Here is a 16,294-nt window from a genome sequence, read left to right as displayed (position 1 = left end):
CTCCAATTGTTTATTTGTTCTATGCTTTAATTTCAGAGTATATTGAGACATTAAACTGCGTAAATTTCAATAAAAACTGGAAAAATGGAGGTGTTCAAAAACTTTTGACCGGTAGTGTGTGTATATATATATATATATATATATATATATATATATATATATATATATATATATATATATATATAAATACACACAGTATATAATGTGTTATATTCCCATCGCTAGTAGGAACTAGACTGAAACAGGTACCTAAACAGATCACTTTTTCAGTTCAATTCCAATCAGACTATTTCATTTCCTAAAATGTTAAAATGATCAATGCAATTACATGAAAAAATGCATGAATTGCCTAGCCTTGACCTAATTCTTTCAAAAGGTTTATATCAATGTTAATATTGTCAAGAATCAAATTTCAGCTTTTCAGCAATACGTGAATTAGCTACAGTACAAAGATGGATCTAGCATGTAAATGCATGAGGCACACTGTATCCATTTACAGTGAGAGGAAAGAAAGATGAAAATGTTTACTTCACACCACCTGCTAATCCCTAGTTGAGGTCAGGTTCCTTTGAATGCATTTATAAATGACAAATTAATATATTGAACTCTGCATCATATATTATTTATGTTGTTAGTATATTACAGAGACAACTGGTGAATTAGGATACACTTGAGATGAGATGAAGTGTATTAGCTACCACAGACAACACTACACCAGAGATTATATAAGATTAACCATTTGCTTCTCACCTAAACAGACAATTAATAAATTAAAGAATATTCTAAAACAGTATATTATATTTGGAGGAGTAATGGAATGAACAGCTTTTTTAATCACGTTAAATGTAACTGCTTCTATTTTTGAAAACTAAAATGTGCTTTACCACAGTTTCTTTTGATTGGAATTTTAACTTGGCAAACAGAGTCAGAAGATGGGCAACAGCTTATGAATTGAACACAATAGAATCTTGTCAGATAGAACCCACAAGAAGCATGTCACATTCTAAACATTTTCAACTTGTGAGCTGCTCTGTCTATCACATCTATTGCAGATCAACTAGAAATATACAGTATGTTTTGTATATTTATATACCTGTCATGCCATCAGAAGGGCTGAGCTGCAGCAAATTCCGTGGGCTGTCTGAATCAATAGTGACATCAGCAGGAGACAGAGAATCGGGCTCCTCCTCAAACGCCTGCCATGACATTAAACAGGCATCTGCTTCATTGAGACAGCCATTAGAGGTTTCACTGCTGACACTCTCACCTAGAGAGGAACATTGAGAAAAAGAGGGTACAAGAAGGACAAAGCGGTCAGTTTGTAAACACTTGTGGTGCAGAAATATATATTACTACAACTTTTAAACAGTAAATGACTATATACCATTTGTAGTCTTTTGGCCAAAGGCCTGAATATTTGTAGTGCTTGGTTAAGTTTGGTTAAGACTTACAGAATGACTGCAACATCTATATATGGCAGTACAGACTGGATATATATTTGTTGAATATCTGGGTATGTATATATGTATATGTGTGTGTCCACTATTTAGTGAGCAAATTTAATACAAGTTTATGTATCTAATTTTGAACCTCCTTGAGTTGACTGCCAATCTTTTATTTTTCTGGAATAGGCACATAGAGAAGGTTCATAGCAAATGTGGATCTTTACTTCCAGAAACAATTAGACTGTGTGTAGACAACAGAGCACCACTCATAAGTAAGGCTACGATTTTGGCACGGTAATTTTGAGTACATTTCACGGGCGAGGTGCAGCAAAAAAACAAGAATTCACAGAAAGTTCACCAAATAATGTAGTTTTCATCAACATACACAAGAGCTTTTAAATAGTACACCAAAACCAATAAACTACTGACCAGTTTAGATTGCAAAACGTACAGTACATACTTCAGACTCGGACATTATTTCTGGTCAGAGTCGAGGGTCTCTGACCCTGTATGAAAAGTCGTAAAGTACGTCATCTACAATCTTTCCACGTGCGTCTTTTTTGGAAAGGCGTACAGCTTTAACAGATCGTCAAACCTTTCATCTGTCATTCTAAAATACCTACAAGGACGGAGCAACGACGAGAGGACGGAGCAACGACGTCGCTTTAGATTATTTTAATCCTGTTGTATAGAGATACAAGCTCAGGACATCTACTTAAATGTAAATGTATCCAATTACGCAAATGCAATTTGCATTTAAAGTATTGTATTTATATGAACTACAGCAACTGCGACTGCTTTGTGCAGTAAAAAGGGCTGCAACACGATGCGTCCCGTACAGCAAACAGTGAAGTTGCACAGCTTTTAGCTGTCTGCATCTGATTCGCATTCATCTCAACAGAAGTGTTGTATGAATCAGGCTTTAATAGTGAAACAGACAGCATGTTGTAAAGAAATCCTCTGTAAGTTGGTAAACTTCTGTTATCCAATGCATTTGTTGTTCTGTCTTTACAGAAAACAGCACACTTACACATTTTTTGCATTTTAGCTGTCACCGATTTACATGCTTGCTCGCTCAGCTAACTCAGCTAACTCATTCCAGATACACCTAAATGCTGCGTGAAACAGCCAAACAATTCAGATACTCACAGATTTATATTTTCAGTGCATGATACTGCATGTTTTAAATGAAATAAATGAAGCACCTAATCAAAAGTGTTTTTACATCCATTTCCAAGATTGATTTTTTTTTCAAATTCACAATTTTCATGACCTCAGTGACAAAATCGTAGCCTTACTCATAAGCAGCCAAATACATGGGTATAATGGGTAGACTTGAAAATGAAATCCTAACGCACTTTTCTCTCGCTGCCCCTGTCTTCCTAAAGGTAGCAGGCCATCCCCAGGACATTCAAGTTCACCAGGACTGCTACTTTGTCGGACGTAGATCTTGTTAAAGAAACATACAAAATGAATGCCATAACAAGAACTTTTATTTTCAATAAGGTGATCCACCACACTTGTCTCGAAGGCAGTACAACTGTAAATCACATTCAGTTATCGTGTTAGGTTTTTCAAAAATCAAAAATGATTGGGCCCTATTTAACAATGAGTGCATAGGCAAAAGCATTTTTATTAAATGAAAAAAAACTATTTTAAGAATATAAAATCGAGCAAGAAACTACCTACGAGCAGGTAAATGATAGCGCTGAGCAATTCCTTGCTGGTTTTATACTGTGAAAATGGTTTTATTCCCAGTCAGAAAAGGCATCTTTGTCTTTGCACTAGTTTCTACACAGAATTCATTTTCATTAGTACTGAGAAATAAACAACCCATACATACATTTGGGGGTTTGTAAGTTGTCTTTAATTATTTCTTATTAGTTTTCTAAACACAAATAGTGTTTATGTTCAAATAACACTTTAGAGTAAAATCTGTGATCCAGATGACAGTGTTAAAGTATAGATAAACCCATCCTGTACAAACTTACCACAGGAGTCTCAACCTCTTTTCTTCCTGTTCCACTGTTTTCCAAACCATCGTTTCTTGAGTCTGAATAGTTGGTATTTGGTGAATTTTCCCTTTTTTGTCCTGTAATGTATACATACTACTGGTAGCAAAGTTACATGATAAAGTTCTGATTCTAACGCTTGGAATTTTTGAGGCTACTGGATTCCTTAGATTATATCCTGCACTTCAAAGGTCCTACGCATAATTGTGGCCATGCTTTAGATCTGGTCATTTCTCATAGTTTAGCTGTTAAGAACATTCTGATCATCTTGACATTCTTTTTGAGGTGAATCTGCCAGCATCTACAAAGACTGTGGACCGTACATTTAAATCCCAGGTAATTAATTCAACTGCTGCTAAGCTTTCTGATGACTCATTACCACTCTCTGAGTCCCCATCAGTAGATGAGCTTGTTAATACCTACAACACCACCTTGACTAGTATCTTAGATACTGTAGCGCCAAGCAAAACTCGGAGAGTGTCTTAAAAAAAGCTCACCGTGGTTCAGTGATACAACTCATAAGATGAAATATGAGGGTCGTGAACTAGAACGGAGAGGGCGGGAATCTAAACTGCGCGTTCATTACATCGCACGGAAGGAGCACCTGGTTAAATATAGGAAGGCTCTGGTGTTGCCGAGATCATCATATTACTCTAATTTAATTGAAACAAATAAAAATAATCCTAGATTTCTTTTTGCTACCCTAGATAAATTAATTAATCCTTCCCCTAATAGTCTTACCCTTGACATTGGAGCCTCTCACAGCTGCAATGACTTCTAACCTTTCTTTAAAGATAAAATACTAGACATCAGAAATGAGATTCCATAGACACCTTATATTAAGGACGACTCCAGCACAATTTTACCAACTACACCTATTAAGGCTACTATGGGTGCTTTTTATTTGATTACCTTACAGGAACTGACAGAGCTAGTTCAACATATGAGAGCTACTACATGCTCTCTTGATCCTATTCCTACAAAACTATTAAAATATGTTCTTGGTGTTATTAATACCCACATTTTAAAAATTATAAATGGTTCACTTTCCTTCGATATAGTTCCCTCAGCACTTAAGGTAGCTGTGGTAAAGCCTATGCTTAAGAAACACAATTTGGACCCCAAAGTCTGGATTTCTTAAAGTCTTTAATACCACAATTAAAATGAAACAACCTTGAATGTTTTTTTTGTTTTTCCTTTTTGCACTAGATGGCGCCAAATGATAAAATAAAAATATTCTTGCAAGTAACACTATTCATCCCAACCAAAGCATTTTGGCATTCTGAAAACAAACCCTGAATTTAAAAAAGCATTTCAAAATAATTGAATACAAATTAGGCTATGCATTGTACATGTATGCCAGCATATATGATGTAATAACACATATAAAAATCTCAGAACTGTATTTGTCAGAAACTGGAATGGTTATAACACTCAAAACCTTGTATTAACCTCTTATATAGTTCATGAAACTCTCTATATTCTAACATGTTAATAAACCCACAGTAGATGCTCTGTTACCTTGGAATGAGTTGGAGGAGAGCTGCTGTGCAATGTCTGAGGTGCTGCTGCTGCGACTGAGCTGCTGCTGCTCTCGATCCACATCAAGGGGCTCTGCATCCGCGGGACTGTCACCCTGCTGGCTCTCATCCACTTCTACATGTATGACACCACAAAACAAACTGGCCTTTCACTGTCAGCACTGGAAAACTCTACAACAATGTGAGAATCATGCGCTTTCACAGTCTGACTCTTTAGCTGATTAATTGTTCTGACTAATCTGTTAATCGGAGCAGCCCTAATATATTCATACTGCTGTACTGGTTTTTATGGTTTTGACCCCATAGTGTAAAAAGCATGTTTTTTTTTTTTTTTTATTATTATTTTTTTTAATCACTTAACCTCCTTGTACTCTGTCCTTCGGATAAGATGTAAAACCGAGGTCTTATTGTAAGTGACAGCAGTTGTTGATGCATAGTTCACTCCCTAGTCTCTGTAATTCACGTTGAATAAAAGCATCTGCTAAATGACTGATTCATAATAATAATAATAATAATAATAATAATAATAATAATAATACAACTCACAAGTTGTAAACAACTTGCACATTTGAAAGCTGGTCCTCATCATTAAAAAACATGACCACGTTTATGAATCCTGCTAGTAAACTGTGAAGTCTGTTTGATAAAACACATGCCCACGTTTATGAATCCTGCTAGTAAACTGTTTGAAAGCTGTAAGAAAGCAGCATGCAGAACATCAAGAAGCAAGAAGCAAGGTGCTAGAAGTGAAGTAGAAGAAAGCTTTCAGTACACTACCTGAAAGTCTGTGAGAGGAAGAGTTGTAAGAGATACCAGGCAAGAAAGAGCTCACAGTGTGAAGCAGCAGAGGCACGCTTTTAGCAACTGGCAAAGCCTCGTACAGATGAACACAGCTGCTGATAGACTGGCTTCGCTTAGCTTAGAAAGAGTGAGAAAAGGACAATTGATCAATTGTATACCAAAACCACAACCTGAAAGCATCATAATCGAAACAGTAGAAATATTAATTAATGTTCTGGTAACGTGGTATGATATACTGTATTAGGCCTATATACAAAGGGTTCAAGAAAAGCAGCTGCCGTTTTTACAAGAATACATGTGAGTTTAACTTTTTAATCCATGACGGTTATGAAAGCTTTGCAAACCCCACAATTTAATTACTGCTTTATTACAGATTTAATCGCTGCTGTATAATGTTACCTTGTACGCATTTTAATAAGCATTTAATCATATTCCTAATGAAACTATTAAGACGGATGTGTGATTGATGTTTGAATTCTTTTAAAGGAGGAGGATATTAACATGTTTGAAGTTCAAGGCATGAAAAATCTAATTAGGAAGAGAAAAGGGAAGCTGGAGGCTGCCACTGTTTTCATCTCCCTTCAGAGAGCTGTCCTTCTGGCTAAACTGTATCTGTTCAAAACTTAACAAGCTATCAATGATGTTTAGATGTAATCATTTTCAAAAAAATATATATATTCAAGCTCACTTGGCATTATTTAAAGCAACTCAATTCCCTCATCTTCCAGATTCGATGTGAACCGTTTCACACGGGTTTGTTTGTGTGCAAATACTACATTTGCAGGAAGACTGATGACACAAAGCAATATATATCAACAGGAGGGAAATGTTGTTTGTTTATCACTCATACAATCAACTTTGTTCATTTAAAGATCCTTGTTGGACATGTCATTCCAATAGTATAGTTTTCAAATCCAAAAATAAGGCAGTGAATTATTTCTGAGGTAAAGTGACCACCCCAATTTGTAAACTGTCAACAGGGATCAGTTTTGTTTCACCACTGACTGAGTAAACTGCAGCGATTCAAATGTGCCATCCAAGGGGAACAATAGACACCATCTGCTTGCCTTTTATAATCATGATTTACCCTGTAAAGAAAACACAACCTCATAATGCTTCCACTGAAATCTACTGTTTCATTAGGCTTTGCAGTCCTCAATGCAATCTTGTTATTGTATCTAGAACACAATTTGCTCAGTGAGTCAAACACCAAACAAAAATTAGTTTCATAAGTATTGACTTGCCAAAAATGAACCTTGATTATGTCTACTTCTGCCAGACAAGGCTTTCTTAAACATATGCTGGCTTTGCTTTGAAGCACATGCAAAAACCGATGCAAATGTTCAGAGAGAAAACAACACTACATCATTAAAAAGATGTTATTTGCAGGTTATTTTTTTATAGTTTGAGACAGTTGAAACTAATGTATTCCTCTTCAGAAAATGTAGCGCTAGCTTCAGAAGAGGTTCCACGGTTTCATTTTTAGTGAACAATCAGATTTTAAAAATTAGTTCTTCAACACCTAATTTAGTGCAACTTCTTCTGTCAAAAATGTCTATTTTCTAATAAAGCAAGGAATGCAGAAATGGTAGTGGTAAACAGAACAAAAGGAATAATGTACACTGTATTGTGTTCTGACCTGTTGCTTTTTGCCGGACCATGTTTCTTGCTTTTTCCACTCCTAGAGCCCCTGATGTTGTGGCACTCCTGAATCGCATGGGCTCCTGAACTTCAGGGTGACTTCTCCAGCTCAGAGAAAAATATCTACCCACAGCAGCTCCCTTCTGAGTGTCCTGAATTACTCCTTAATACATTCAACAAAGATATCTCAAATTGGCAAAGCAAGCTCACCGTTTATAAATAAAAAAAAAATCACAGATATAGACATTTCATCAATTGCACCAGCCAAATTGCTCATCAATCATTGATCCCTTTCATTATTAATTGCCTTTAGCTCTATAGCTAAAGGAAATTATGATATCCTGTTAAGTGCATCAGGTTACTGTTGAAGTAGACATTTTAATACACTATTTTTCAAGTTCCTGTAGTGGAAAACAAGCAACCAAAACAAACCTCGGAAAGCCCAAATGAGATGCATCTAATTTATAGTAGATCCCTTGTATCTAGACACAAGGCCTTTGCAGAGTTAGAGCAAAAACAACCAGGGACATTGAGCTGTCACTGGCTTCATCACACAGTACTGCCCAAGCCCCTCATACAGGGCACTTTGCCGACTGAAATACAGCAGACATGATCTCTGCTGGATGTTGGTGTTAAGTACTGTAGGAATGACAATTCACCTCTGGGTTGGGAGATGTCACGTTAAAATGTTATCTATGGAGACCAGTTTATACACCCATCACTTTAGCCCCTTCAACAAGCTGTAAATTCAGTCTTTCACTGTAGGTAAGGTGTCATACAAAGACTCCATCTGTTCCCTCACATCTCTCACACAGTTCTATATACATGGATTTTTATACTTGCTAAAATGTCTACCTTTTATAAATGTCTATGTTTAAAAAAAGCTAGCTTTTTCCTCTTTATAGCAGTAGAAATAGTTTCTCAAAGGTGACACACCTTCCAGACAGTGGCCCTTACCTCTGCCTCGCTGTTTCTTTTCTTTTTGTTCACTCAGTTTGTCGAGCGGCAAGCTGCTCATATCTAGGCCGTAGACAGATCTTGCTACGACTCCTGTTAGAGAATCCATGATGTTGGCCCACTCGATGACCAGCTCCTCCCAAGCAGTGAGGGATGACAGCACACTGAGCAGTTCATCCCAGAGCTCCCGGGCGATAAGGACACTTAAATTAGCCCGAACCCAGGCTACGATTACCGTCTGTGAAAGAGGGGAAAAGAAAAATAAACAACTAACAATGCAATTTACTGTAAACAAACACAAATATATTTGCTGGTATTAGCCTGTAACAGGGGAGATCTGTGCTGACTCTTCTGACGTGTTCATAGTGCTGCAGGGAGAGGGCAGCAGCTCGTCAATATCTGCCTGTCAGTCATGGCAGTGACACGGAGAGGGGAAAGAGTGGGTGTGCGGACTTTCCTTCTCTCTGAGTGGCTGGGAGGCGGGTCTTGGGGGAATTGCTGACCCTATAAGTTTCATTCTGCTGTTCCCTCAGGTCTGCCCACGGAGACGTAAAACGGCGTGCGGAAGCGCTGGAGGAAAATCAGCCGGGACGAAAAATCCCGGCGAGACAAATAAATAAGAAAACAAAGAAAGAAAGATTTAGCAGTAGCGGGGAAAAAGAAAACTCTTGGGCAGCCCCGATAAAGTGGATAGCAGGCTGAGGGAGCCGCTAGAGTAGGACGGAGACCCGGGCCGTACGAGTAGCGACGGTTGGGGAGAAGCTGCCGAGTGCAGCACTTTTTATTTTGTAGTTTTGTTTACTGTGTTTTGTTTTCTCTGTTTCTTTTGCCTTTTGATTAGTATTTTTTGTTCTAACCTCTGTACCCTGTACCGCTCCGGTATAGTTGTGGCTCTGTCGCTACCATAGCTGGTACGGCAGGCCACAGACAACAGCGCCCTCTGCGGGCTGAACCCAAAATAAGTTTCTAATAAAACTGGGCACCTGTGCGGTGTTTTCAGCCTCATTTCTGTCTCCTGTGTCAGTGAATTACCCACCACCCTTCCACACGTGGTGTCAGAAGTGGGATTCACTGGCACTGCCCCCTTCAAGCAGTGCACACCAGCATGGATGCTTCCCAGTTTGCGGAGATGATGAATCTCCTGCGCCAGACCCTAACGGCAGCGGTGCAAGGGGCGGCTAGACCGGCGGGACCTGACCCCCGGTTGATGAGACCAACCAAGATGACGGCAGAGGATCGACCCGAAGCCTACCTGGAGGTGTTCGAGGCGCTGGCGACCTCTGCCGGGTGGGATCAGGCCCAATGGGCCAGTTACCTCTTGCCCCAGTTAACGGGGGAGGCGCAAGCAGCAGCGAGGACGCTGTCTCCCGACCGGATGATGGACTACCCCACGCTAAAAGCTACCATCCTGAATCGCGTGGGGGCCACACCGGAGGGCTATCGGAGGAGGTTTCGGGAGGAGCGCTTCCCGCCCGAGGAGCACCCTAGAACCATAGCGCATCGCTTAAATGAGTATGCCATGGGGTGGTTGCGGCCAGATGCGACCACGAAAGTGAGGCTGGTGGAGGTGATTGTGGTGGAGCGCTTTCTGGAGTGTCTAGCTCCGGAACCACGGCTGTGGGTACAGCGGCAGGCACCCGCCACCATGGATCAGGCGGTCGCACTGGCAGAGCAGTACCGGGCAGCCGAACCAACGCCAGCCAGGCTGCCGGGGAGAAGCACTGCGGCATCATCGGCCCCACCGGCCCCGGATAGGGCGAAGGGACTGGGGGGAAGGGGTGTACAAGGTTTTGGGCGGGGGGGGGGGGGCTGTGCGAGCTCCCGGCCCGGGGACCGGGGCAGCGTGGGGTTCCCCGCGGGCTGCTGCGGGGTCGGACCGGGGTCTCGCACGGTTTCCTTACCGTCGAGCCCCTTTGATGGCTCCGGTGTTTCCACCTCTTGCCGAGGCTCCAGGGCGAGAAACTAGCCCACTGCGGTGTTGGACGTGCCGGGAGGTGGGACACCTCGCGCGGGATTGCCCCGTGATGGAGTGTGACCTCAGCCGACCAGGTAAGCCTGTTCAATTACCTCAGTCACTTCAGCAGACGGGTTTTGTTATTCCTGTGACAGTGGATGGTACAAAAACCCAGGCGCTCCTGGATTCAGGGTGTGGTCAGTCCCTAATACAGGATAGCCTAATCTCACTGGGGCATAAACGGTTATTGGGACAAGTGCATATTAAATGTATTCATGGGGATGTACGCTCCTACCCTAAGATAAGTGTGAATATAACGATTGGCCAGCAGGGGACGCAGGTGCATGTAGGGTTATGTCCTCGATTGCCAGTACCAGTAGTTCTGGGGCGGGACTGTGGGCAGTTTAAGGATTGGTTAGCTGCTCTGACAGCCCCGCCCACCCTATTGGCCAAGAAGGAGGAAGTAATTGGAGAGATCTTCCCCTTCTGTGACCCGAATTGGTTTTGCCATAGATTTAGACCCCGAAAAACTAAACGGGAACGTCGGGCCGCTAAGAATGAGGGCTGGCGATGGAAGGAGTCCGAGAGGTTTCAGGTGGGGGCGGTTGGTGAAGAGTCAGGGGGGGAGGCTGCGGAGCCGGCACAGGCGTCCGGCTCGGCTGCCTCCGTTCCGGACCGACCCGACCCAGAGCTGGAAGCCATGGGAGCTGATTTTTTAGCTCGTTCCCGTGACTTCCGACTCGAGCAAGGGCGTGACGACGTGCTGGGCAGGCTCTTTGACCAGGCAGCGGTGGTTAATGGTCGGGTGGTCGAGCCCAGACGCGCCGCCACGTACCCTCACTTTGAGATTAATCGAGACCTGCTGTATCGTGTTGACAAATTACCCCAGACAGGGGAGGTGCGTCATCAGTTGCTCATCCCTCAGCCCTTTAAGGAGGATTTGCTGCAGCTTGCTCACGCTATTCCCCTGTCTGGTCACTTAGGAAGGGACAAAACCAAAGCGAGGCTTGTGACACGGTTCTATTGGCTGGGGTTGGATGGTGACGTCAGACGGTTTTGTGAACGGTGTGGGGAGTGTCAGAAAGCTAGCCCTAGAGCCGTCCCATGAGCACCACTGGTGCCGTTGCCCCTAGTGGAAGCTCCGTTTGAGCGTATTGGGATGGACATAATCGGGCCATTGGAAAGGAGTGCGGCGGGATACACACACCTATTAGTCATTTTGGATTACGCAACGCGTTATCCAGAGGCTATACCCCTCCGATCTATGTCCGCTAAGTCTGTTGCCGACGAGCTCGTGAAGGTTTTCTCCCGGGTGGGGATCCCCAGGGAGATACTGACCGACCAAGGCACCAACTTTATGTCCCGGCTAATCCGCGGAACATGTAAGCTTTTGGGGATTAAGACCATTAGGACCTCGGTGTTTCATCCTCAGACCGATGGTCTTGTGGAGCGCTTTAATAAGACCCTTAAGAGCATGTTGCGCAGATTTATTAGTAGTGATGTGCGTTACTGGGACCAGCTGATTCCTCCCCTTCTCTTTGCGATCAGAGAGGTACCCCAGGCTTCCACGGGGTTTTCTCCATTCGAGCTGCTGTATGGGCGAAGACCCCGGGGTGTGCTCGATCTGGTCAGAGAGATGTGGGAGGAACAGCAGGATAATTCGACTAATGCAGTCCGGTATGTGTTGGACCTGCGCAAACGTCTGGAGTCTGTTGGAAAATGGGCGCAGGATAATTTGCAGCAGGCACAACACAGACAGGAGACCCAATACAATAGAGGAGCCCGGTTGCGCACATTTCAGCCGGGGGATAAAGTGCTTCTATTATTACCCAGTTCTGAGTCAAAACTCCTGGCTAAGTGGCAAGGACCCTTCGAGGTTACACGCCGGGTTGGGGCGGTGGATTATGAGATCTGCCAGCCGGAGCGACGGAGAGAGAAACACATTTATCATGTTAACCTCCTGAAGCCCTGGCTGCAACCGGAGGCATTGATAGTGGCGCAGGCAGATGACGTCACCGACCTGGGACCTGATCTTTCTGTGTTGGCGAAAACAGGGTCGGTACAGATTGCAGAGAATCTGACACCAACACAGAAATGTCAGGCTCGGGCGCTGGTGACGAAATTTCCTGATGTGTTTTCTCCCGTCCCGGGGCGGACTCGAGTAGCCCATCATCACATTGAAGTTGAGCCGGGGGCGCTAGTTCGCCAGAGGCCATACCGTGTACCTGAACGTAAAAGACAGGTAATAAAAACGGAAATTGATGAAATGCTGAGACTGGGGGTAATAGAAGAGTCCCAAAGTGACTGGAATAGTCCAATTGTTTTAGTGGATAAGCCGGACGGGTCAACTCGATTTTGCATTGACTTCAGGCGAGTTAATGAAAAATCGAAGTTTGACGCTTATCCCATGCCCCGGGTAGATGAATTGCTGGAGCGTCTTGGCAAGGCTCATTTTATGACGACACTGGATTTAACGAAGGGGTACTGGCAGATACCCCTGACCCCGGAATCCAGAGAGAGGACGGCGTTTTCGACTCCCTTCGGATTATACCAATTTAGGACCATGCCCTTTGGGTTGCACGGAGCACCAGCCACTTTCCAGCGGATGATGGATCGCATTTTGCGGCCCCATCAGCAGTACGCCGCTGCTTACATAGATGACGTGGTTATCCACAGTGAGGATTGGCCGAGTCATCTGTGTAAGGTAGCGGCGGTATTGCAATCCTTGCGGGAGGCTGGGCTCACTGCTAACCCAAAGAAATGTGCCATTGGGAAGAGTGAGTCGGAGTGTTTGGGGTATCGAGTAGGGGGTGGCCAGATCAGACCGCTGATTGCTAAGGTGAAAGCCTTGGCTGACTGGCCGGTCCCTACAACCAAAACCCAGGTGCGCTCTTTCTTGGGACTAGCGGGCTATTACAGGAAGTTCATTCCGGACTTCGCCACGCTTGCTGCTCCCTTGACAGACCTCACCCGGAAGGCTGCCCCAAATACGGTTCAGTGGACGGAGCCGTGCCAGAGGGCCTTTCTCGCTTTGAAGCGGAGATTGTGTAGTAAGCCAGTGCTATGCAGTCCGGATTTCGGTAAGAGGTTCACCCTGCAGACGGATGCGTCAGAGACAGGTCTCGGGGCAGTGTTGTCTCAGGAGGTGCGGGGAAGCGAGCACCCGGTCCTGTACATCAGCAGGAAGCTCCTTCCCCGCGAGAAGAACTATAGTACCATCGAGAAGGAGTGTTTCGCAGTAAAATGGGCAGTCGAGTCACTCCGGTACTACCTCCTGGGGCGACACTTCACCCTGGTTACAGATCATGCCCCCTTGGCATGGCTTCACCGGATGAAGGATAACAACGCCAGAATCACGCGATGGTACTTGGCCCTGCAGCCCTATGCCTTCAGGGTAGTCCACCGAGCAGGGAAACTGCATCAAAACGCAGATTTTTTCTCTCGGGAAGGCATGGGGGTGTAGGATTTTCGAATGGACCGGTGGTGCCATTCTAAGGGGGAGGATATGTAACAGGGGAGATCTGTGCTGACTCTTCTGACGTGTTCATAGTGCTGCAGGGAGAGGGCAGCAGCTCGTCAATATCTGCCTGTCAGTCATGGCAGTGACACGGAGAGGGGAAAGAGTGGGTGTGCGGACTTTCCTTCTCTCTGAGTGGCTGGGAGGCGGGTCTTGGGGGAATTGCTGACCCTATAAGTTTCATTCTGCTGTTCCCTCAGGTCTGCCCACGGAGACGTAAAACGGCGTGCGGAAGCGCTGGAGGAAAATCAGCCGGGACGAAAAATCCCGGCGAGACAAATAAATAAGAAAACAAAGAAAGAAAGATTTAGCAGTAGCGGGGAAAAAGAAAACTCTTGGGCAGCCCCGATAAAGTGGATAGCAGGCTGAGGGAGCCGCTAGAGTAGGACGGAGACCCGGGCCGTACGAGTAGCGACGGTTGGGGAGAAGCTGCCGAGTGCAGCACTTTTTATTTTGTAGTTTTGTTTACTGTGTTTTGTTTTCTCTGTTTCTTTTGCCTTTTGATTAGTATTTTTTGTTCTAACCTCTGTACCCTGTACCGCTCCGGTATAGTTGTGGCTCTGTCGCTACCATAGCTGGTACGGCAGGCCACAGACAACAGCGCCCTCTGCGGGCTGAACCCAAAATAAGTTTCTAATAAAACTGGGCACCTGTGCGGTGTTTTCAGCCTCATTTCTGTCTCCTGTGTCAGTGAATTACCCACCACCCTTCCACATAGCACTGCTTTTTCTCTCTTCGCTTTTATACAGTAGGCCAGTGGTTCCCAACCTGTGGTTCCGCGGATCACTTGCGGTCCCTGTGAGTAAAATCCAGGTGGTCCGCAAACAACTCCCAAAATGTGCAATACCAAGCATCGCCATCAAAGCCTCCATTCACTGAAAAAGCTTAATGTGAAACACATACTAACTAAATAACTTACACATTATGAAGGCACATTTGTCTTGTCAAAAGTACAGATTTTTTTTTTTTTTTTTAGCCGCACTATTTTAAAAAACAAATCTACCATTTACGTAAATGCAATGTTTTATCATCTGTGCTCATTCTACTGCTTGTGTTCACTGAATTTAAGGGATTAAAAAAAACATAATCTGGCTGTCATAGCGCCTTTTCTCTCCGCATACAAGTAGAGCACTACACTGAATATTCCTCACTCAGTTTGAATAACTAAATAAAAAAATACAAAAATAAATAAAAAACATGAAGTACTTCTCATTTTCAACAATATATGTGCTATATTGTTGCCAGGGGTATAGGAATATACCTGTTATTTCAATATGTTTTTAGAGAGGTTAGCTGCATATAGTAACAGAAGTTCATGTGAAACAAAATGAGGCTATTTGTAGCTTGACTTGTGAGCTGTACCGTAGTGTGAATGATCGATTTCAGCTCCATGTTATTATATGGATTTAGTGGTTCAAGTGGTCCGTGTGAATAATACAAACACAAAGGTGGTCCTTACATTGAAAAAGGTTGGGAAGCACCGCACACGGTAAGCAATGCCATACCGTGTGCAGAGGACGTTTTGCAAGGCTGGGGATAGGGAGCCTGCGGTTCTGCAGTGGAGCCATCAGATCTGTGTTGTCCTCCGGCACTATAGGTCTGGTGGCCTCGCTGTAGATCCGCAGTGCGAAAAATGACGGATTGGCAGGAACACGTTTCGGAGGACGCATGTTTCCTGAGTCGCCGGGGGGTTGCAGCGGTGAACCGGGATACAAATAATAACTGGGCATTCCAAATTGGGGAGAAAACCGAGGTAAAAAACCATTGGTGACGACTAAATAAAAAATTTTTAAAAAAACAGGAAGATGGCAGGCTCTAAAACACCATTAGCTAACAGCTTCCCACACATTAATGAATTCTACATATTCTACAAACACTTGGAGATAAATATGCCAGGTTCTGGAAGTGAAGTGTAAATAGGAATGGTATGAGTTCTGGCACACCCTTACCCGAAAAAGCATTCCAGCCAGGCTCGTGGCAAACACATCTTTAGTGTTTTCCTGTGGCCTTCGCATCACAGCATCAGTGATTCTTAGCAATACTTGTAACATTTGCTCCCTGTTAGAAAGAAAATATATAAATAAATACATTATCACCAGTTCTGTAATATATATATATATATATATATATATATATATATATATATATAGTGTTTGTTTATGCTTTTATGGGTTCAGTGTGTCTTCCAATGTGGAAGTCTGATTGATTAACACTGCTTATAAAGCTGTACTGAACACCCCCCCGGTTATATAATTAATTAATTATCTAAACAGTGCAGATGTACTGTTGGTATGATTCTCTAGAAAATAGCACTGCAGACTCCTGTGCAGTGGAAACATGGAAAGTAGGTTTCGAAACAATTAACTTTAATAGGTTATGAAACCTATTAATTAACAGGTTTGACATGGATGGAGAAGTTTAACAAT

General features: G+C 43.4%; 1 protein-coding gene across 3 annotated transcripts in view; it reads right to left on the bottom strand.

Moving 5' to 3' along the window:
• Positions 1-16,294, bottom strand: part of LOC117402736 (ral GTPase-activating protein subunit alpha-2-like) — a 179,479-nt gene that overhangs the window by 119,498 nt on the left and 43,687 nt on the right. For 2 of the 3 annotated variants that reach the window (XM_034004162.3, XM_034004164.3), the window contains exons 14-21: positions 15,818-15,926; positions 8,398-8,635; positions 7,439-7,603; positions 5,776-5,916; positions 4,979-5,113; positions 3,437-3,537; positions 2,804-2,894; positions 1,094-1,267 (exon numbers count right to left, since the gene is read on the bottom strand). In XM_034004162.3, the coding sequence (XP_033860053.3) occupies positions 1,094-1,267; positions 2,804-2,894; positions 3,437-3,537; positions 4,979-5,113; positions 5,776-5,916; positions 7,439-7,603; positions 8,398-8,635; positions 15,818-15,926 (1,154 nt within the window). The remainder of the gene's footprint in view (positions 1-1,093; positions 1,268-2,803; positions 2,895-3,436; positions 3,538-4,978; positions 5,114-5,775; positions 5,917-7,438; positions 7,604-8,397; positions 8,636-15,817; positions 15,927-16,294) is intronic. The other variant, XM_034004163.3, reaches the window with a different exon arrangement.

The sequence above is a fragment of the Acipenser ruthenus genome, chromosome 5 (assembly GCF_902713425.1).
Source record: "Acipenser ruthenus chromosome 5, fAciRut3.2 maternal haplotype, whole genome shotgun sequence".
Taxonomy (NCBI): domain Eukaryota; kingdom Metazoa; phylum Chordata; class Actinopteri; order Acipenseriformes; family Acipenseridae; genus Acipenser; species Acipenser ruthenus.
Note: the sequence above shows the minus strand (reverse complement) of the source record. Positions and strands in the feature narration are given on the sequence as shown.